The 6,695-nt window shown below is 38.5% G+C and overlaps 1 protein-coding gene across 1 annotated transcript; it reads left to right on the plus strand.

Moving 5' to 3' along the window:
- The first annotated feature begins 595 nt into the window (after positions 1-595).
- On the plus strand, positions 596-5,662 carry cnga4 (cyclic nucleotide gated channel subunit alpha 4). Its single transcript, XM_019263886.2, has 6 exons — positions 596-690; positions 793-899; positions 1,556-2,139; positions 2,253-2,498; positions 3,544-3,709; positions 4,857-5,662. The coding sequence occupies exons 1-6, from the start codon at positions 647-649 to the stop codon at positions 5,660-5,662; spliced, it is 1,953 nt and encodes a 650-aa protein (XP_019119431.2). The 5' UTR covers positions 596-646.
- The last annotated feature ends 1,033 nt before the right edge of the window (positions 5,663-6,695 follow it).

Consider the following 6,695-nt stretch of genomic DNA (forward strand, 5'->3'; position numbering starts at 1 on the left):
CAAGGAGCAATTTTCTCTTAGAAAAATGTGTTAGGCTACACTGAGAATGAATAAAACAGGTGCTGTTCCCGTCAAAGGTAACCAATGGCAGAGGTTGTTCAGGTGGCATCAGGGGCAGAAAGTTAGCGAAGAAGGAGAAGATGGAGTCAAGGAAGAAGAGAAACGTGACACCAGTCTGGTTCAGAGGTTTAAAATTAAGTGAGTAATTCATGTTTGGGCTGTACATTTTTACAAAAGAAGATCAATGTTAATATTCGTAATCACTGAGTTAAATTAATGTCTAGGAGACCTTTAATGCACTCAGATCACCTGCAAATCATAGTTTAAACTGTCTGGCCTTAAAGTCCTTTAGGCAATATGAAATGTTCTGATAACATGATCCTATTGATGTGTCATTATGTATGAAAGCATTCAGAATCACTGAGTGAGATGTTAACAGCATCATTTGTTTTTTAAGTGTTGGAGACATCATGCTGTAACATTTAGTCTGTTGTTAATGTAGTTGCTATGTGATAATTATCCTAATGTCACATCATCATGAGTGATCTGATTATGAATCTTCATTTCCGTCTCTCTTCTCTTCATCAGCTGGAAAGAGAGGCTGGTTGATCCAGCAGAACAGTTTTATTATATCTGGCTACAGATCATGATCTTGCCCATTGTCTACAACTTAGTGATCATTATTCTGAGGTACAAACATGCAATATGATGAATATTAATTAGTAATCATATACACAACCTAAATCATTTAACATCCCCTGAAGCCTGGTCTCATTAGTCATGTTTTCTCAGGACGTGCTTCACTACAATAGCACTGAGCTACCTGCCTGTGTGGCTCACACTGGACTATCTGGCAGACTTCATGTACATAGTTGACATGATCATCACTGTTCATACAGGTAAATATTGATTTTTTGCATATTTTGCCTGAATCCTTGAAATATAATAAAATATAATTTTAATATTCACATGCACATATAATATAAAATGTAATCCTAATATAAAGGAACAATATGCAGAAACATCTGCATATTGTCATATTATCTGCATATAACTCAAAACCACTTGGTCTTTATTGTACAACTGAAATGAGTATAAAGAAGCTTTTGCAAAGTTGTGTTCAGTTTCAGTCTAGCTATAATGAACTGAAGTGGCATTTGGTTTTGTCAGCCATCATCGAGTAATAATGTTCTATATGTGGCATGTTCATGTATACATCCATGTTGTAATTGAGACTGGGAGACTCAGATTTTTCTCAGTCTTCCTTTATATCTGATTTGGTGGTAAATAATACAGAAGTACCTGAAAAAGCAAAAAGACTATATCATTTTGATATATTATATATGTTAACCTGCACATGAGCATCCAAACAATCATCTTGAGTTGTCAGCTGATGAGATAGCTTGCAGGTCAAACATGGGAATCTTTCCTATTTACATCTATGATGTGAAAGCATTATCAACTCTTGCAAGTCAGATTGATTTGAATATTAGTAATTGTACAAGTGTCTGAACTGTACTCTGGGCTTTTTGAAACCTTGTTCTTCCCTGTCCAGGTTACTTGGAACAGGGCATTCTGGTAAAGGACCTAACTCAACTGAAGAAACACTACCTGCACTCTAAACGTTTCTTAAGGGACCTGGCTTCCCTGCTGCCCACTGACTTCCTCTACTTTGCCTTTGGCATTCAAACGCCAATGGTGAGGATCAACCGCCTTCTGCGCATGCCACGACTCAACGAGGCCCTGGATCGCATGGAGACAAGAACCTCCTACCCCAACACCTTCCGTATCTCCAAGCTCATGATTTACATCTTTGTGTTGATCCACTGGAATGCCTGTCTCTACTTTGCACTATCCAGCTACATCGGCTTTGGAAGTGATCGTTGGGTCTACCCCAACATCACCAAACCAGAGTTTGCCTCAATGCGTCGTCAGTACTTTTACTGCTTCTGGTTCTCTGCCCAGATTTTCACCACAGTAGGAGACACCCCCTTACCAAAAAGGGAAGAGGAGTACTTGTTTATGATCGCAGACCTGCTCATTGCTGTGTTGGTGTTTGCATCAATTGTTGGCAATGTTGGCAATGTCATCACAAGCCTTAGGGATCGTGATAATGTCTTCTTTCCTAACCACGAGCTGGTAAGTAGCAAGATATTTTGATGAGGGATGGTGACATGCTCAATTATATTCTCTGACTAAACACCAATTTCATTTGTTCTATGAAAAATTAGCTACTTCTCTTCCTCTTTCAGGTGAAGCAATACCTGCGCAGCCATCACATTAGCAAGGAGCTTAGACAGCGTATTGACAGCTGGTACCAGCATCTTCACATCAACAAGAAGATCATGCGAGAGAATGAAATTCTGCAGCAGCTTCCCCTACACCTGAGGACGGAGATTGCTGTCAGTGTTCACCTTCCCACACTCTCCAAAGTTACCATCTTCCAGAGCTGTGAGAAAAGTCTGCTGGAGGAACTGGTTCTTAAATTAACACCTCAGGTAAAGGGGAGTTTGAGGGCAGTAAAAGGATACAGATGGCTCAAGAACTTAAGGGAGATGCTGGGGTCTAGCAGGGGATACATTGGTGGTTGTAGCTATGTAGCTATAGTCCACTTAATTAATACTTTACATCCATGTGTTTGAAGGGTTATTGGAGGGTTGATGCAGTGGTACATTGAATCGAATGAGGGTGCTGCGATTGTGTCAGTCTAACACAGTATTACTCATTTAGTATTCAATATTATTGATGTTAATTCTAATTAATATTTGTTAGATGTTGATATTAGAATCAGAATCTGCTTTATTAGCCATGTATGTGAAATATTTGACTGCAGTTTTAAGTTCTTTCAATATTGCGCAGTTTTAGGAACAGTTTTTAGGAAGATAGACTGAAAGAGACATATCTAAACATCTGAAACAAGGACAACAAAGCTGAACAATGATGTAAAGATAAATAGTTAACCATGATGTACATATAGGGAGCTGAAAAATAGATGAATATATGAATATATAAGAAATAAGAATGAACACAATATAATGTCTACATACATACAAGTCAGACTGTTTCTGTAAATTGTAAACATGTAGTACAAGAGTGCAGAGTCCAAAAACTGCTGCAATAAAAATTTAATGATTAATGGAATTGGTTACTTTATATGCGTATAGTAGAAGGATATGCACATACAGCCCCAACATTATGATTCCATTATTTCAAAATGTTGCCTCATGTTTGGACCTAGATTCTTTAATAGTGTAATAGCCAACTTGGCAAATAATTACTGATGGGATTAGATAGGATTAGCCCAGTGTGAGCAATAAATTGGATAAACTGGATCCTGGCAAGATGTCATCCTCTAGTCTGCCCAATGTTTATCTTAGGCTCTGATTCTTTAGAGTATAGTTCAATTTGGTTTATAAAAAATAGTCAAACAAATAAATACTGTACAGGAGTAATCGTGCTGATTTATTGCTTTACCTAATTCATTATCTTATACATCAGTATTGCGTGCGGATGAAGAGTTTGCTCATGCCTTTTGCCCCGCAGGTGTTCAGTCCAGGAGAGTACGTCTGCAGGAAAGGAGATGTTGGTCATGAGATGTACATCATCAAAGAGGGAAAACTTGCAGTTGTAGCAGATGATGGTGTCACAGAGTTTGCCGTACTGAGTGAAGGGAATTTCTTTGGGGAAATTAGCATCCTCAATATCAAAGGTAAGTCAAGTGTCAAATGCTCGTATGGGTAAAGCAAGGCCAAATGGTAGGATTTGAGACTATTATAGATGCATTGATTTGCTACCAAAAGAACAGGCATCTTCCTGTGATGCTTTTTGGCTTTGTATTTATGAAGTAAAGCAGTAATGTAGCACCTGCTGTGTTAAGATCGGTCAAGCAGCTCAAATTTAAAGTTAGTAAAGACAACCTTAAATTTAGACTGGTCACAGTCACAGATTATGTGAATGGGAAGATCCTGTGGATGAAGCTTATTGAACTAGAAACCAAGAAACTACACTGAGGTTGAGGTTGAAATAATTTATAATACCTTTATAGTATGAGTATACCATTATAGTATGAGAGGATGATGGTGTATGAAATAAGCAAAAATAACATTAGGGCAGTGTGGTTATTCTGTCGTATAGCTGCAAAAATCTGTGTCAGTCTCATGTCATGCCATGCGGAGTCCCACAAGGTTTAATTCTTGGGCCTTTACAATTCAGACTCTATGAGCTTGATATGCTTCGGGTCATGTTAGTAAGTGTATTCAGGTTAGCAATAACAATTAAATAAAACTTGCTAATCTTCAACAAAAAGCAGCAAAATATTAGGGCAGTGTATATAGCCTAATAAAAATAGTGGAGGCTAGATACTGAACCCAAAATTGCTTAGCATCATCGTGAGTGCTTTGGACAGTGAGCACTGTATCGCTCCTGACGAGCAGTTGGCATCTTGCATGGCATATCAGTGTATGAGCATGTGTGTGAATGGCTGAATGTGAAAGTGTTGTAAAAGCGTCTTCGGTAGACCAGAAAGGCGCTGTATAGATACAAGTCTGCGTAACCTTTTATGATAACATCCATTATTTTTAGAGAAGCATTACAGCAAAGATGAGCAATGCTGTTAATAACCCCTTTATGCCATGAAGAGCAACACTAAGCAGTTTAAAAGACTGTAAAATGATAGCAAGACACAAATGTAAAGTATTAATACCTAATAATATATTATTGTAATACTATTGACTTGTCATTCAAGACAGCAAAAACAGCATTTCCCTAATGCCCCTTTAGTCTCAGAAATGAGCTTGATAATAGAACATGGGTTGGGTTGACATTATATTCTTTGTTTTTAACATGGGTCCTTTCAGGTAATAAGTCAGGGAACCGTCGCACTGCCAACATCCGAAGCATCGGCCACTCTGACTTGTTCAGCTTGTCCAAAGAGGACCTGACAGATGTGCTGTCTGAGTTCCCTGCAGCCAAACGTCACCTGGAGGAGAAAGGCAGACAGATCCTCACTAAGATGGGCATGTTGGAGGAGAGTGGGGAAAGAGAGACCGGGGAGACAGAGAAAATCGAAACCAAGATAAAAAGGCTGGAGAGCAACTTGGAAGTGCTGCAAACAAAACTAGCTCGACTTATGGTGGAGTTAGAATCCAGCAACCGCAAGATGCAGGCCAGGGTGGAGCAGCTGGAGTGGGAGGTGGCAGCGCTGGGGCCTCAGGTGCCAGAGGATGGTGTAGAAGGAGAACAAGCACAGGATAGAGGTGAAGGAGTGGGAGGGGAGGTTGGATTAGAGCGAGAAGAAGCAGAGGGAGAGGAAGAGGAGGGTTCAGATGTGAAGGTAAAAAAACAGGGACAGGGAGAAGACAGTAATGAGGTGACTAAAGAGGGAGATGGAGAGAGCACCAAAAGTACCAAAGAGGATGTGGAAAAGACAGAGAAGGGAGATAAATCTGGGAAAGATCTGGATGATGAAGAAAAGAAAAAAGAAGACGGCGGAGAGAAAAACAGAGAGAAAGGAGATGAGAGACCTGGGAAAGGAGATGGAGCTGAGATTGAACCTGAAGATGAGAAAAAAGAGGAAGGTGGAGAAGAGGGAGGAGAAAAAGCTGAAGAATACGAGAAGAAGGGGGAAGAGGTGGGGAAGAAAGATGAAGGGCAGAAAAAATGAATGGATATGTAAAATAAATCAAAAGGAAAATAAGTGTATGTCTTTGTCTGTATGTGTTTTTATATGAATAAAAACACTTCTCATTGACACACCTTTTCTGTAATATGACTTTGAACCCCTAGATGGCAGCATTGTATCCCCACCAAAGATAAATATGTATTACCAAAACAAAATGTTAAAATTACATGGCCGATGCCATTTCTTTGCATTGTTCATTAATTTACACCTTTTCTTCATAATTTCATCAAATACTTTTTTGTTTAGGTTGGATAATGATCAAATGATTTCTGTTTTCTGATTGCGTTTTAAAAATAAATTTAATGAACAAATTTTGTCACCTTTGATATTCTATTTTGTTTCTTTGGGGTTTGAAAATGAAAATGTCAAAGAATATGTATATGTTGTTCGGAGCAGGTGGTAAAAGTTTGATTGAAACATTCAGTAATCAATATTTTGTATTAATAGTTTAAAAAGACCTCTTTCACAGCAGCCATGTTGACATGAAATAGTAGCGTCAACGCAGGCATTACCAATGATACTAATTGATGGCCCAGTGTCTCAGATTTACGGGTCTCTATTTATAGAATATAGCAGAATATAATATGTATAATTATGTTTTCATTAGTATATAATCACCTGAATATAAGAATCATTATGAATCAGAATAATTTCTTCTTACTGTAGAATGAGCCTTTTATATCTTCTTATATATATTCTGACTCTGCAATGTTGAACCACCACGTTTCTACAGCAGCTGTGAATGGACCTTTCTCATTTAACACGTTTCACTGTCTAATTAGTTTCTGCTTTGTGCTAGGAAGGTGAGGTGAGGGGGGTTGCAATCAGTAAGCCACTGAATGCCGCACACCTTTAAGTTTCCGTTCCATGTATTGCAGTAGAGACTACATGCACCATAGCAGCACCCTGACTCTGTTTGACCTGAATGGAACTGAACCTTAATTTGTGTCATTGTTTACCTACTATTTAATGTCAAAAAGGCTGCTGTAAAAAAGGTCTATTAATTTGAATGTAT

Source organism: Larimichthys crocea, chromosome I, assembly GCF_000972845.2.
Source record: "Larimichthys crocea isolate SSNF chromosome I, L_crocea_2.0, whole genome shotgun sequence".
In the NCBI taxonomy this organism is placed as follows: Eukaryota; Metazoa; Chordata; class Actinopteri; family Sciaenidae; genus Larimichthys; species Larimichthys crocea.

Bases quoted from the DNA above. Each gene is read 5' to 3' on its own strand.
- cnga4 (XM_019263886.2), top strand. From the start codon at position 647: ATGATCTTGCCCATTGTCTACAACTTAGTGATCATTATTCTGAG. The intron at 900-1,555 runs GTAAATATTGAT...TTCCCTGTCCAG, and splicing joins GATCATCACTGTTCATACAG to GTTACTTGGAACAGGGCATT. The intron at 2,499-3,543 runs GTAAAGGGGAGT...TTTGCCCCGCAG, and splicing joins TTCTTAAATTAACACCTCAG to GTGTTCAGTCCAGGAGAGTA.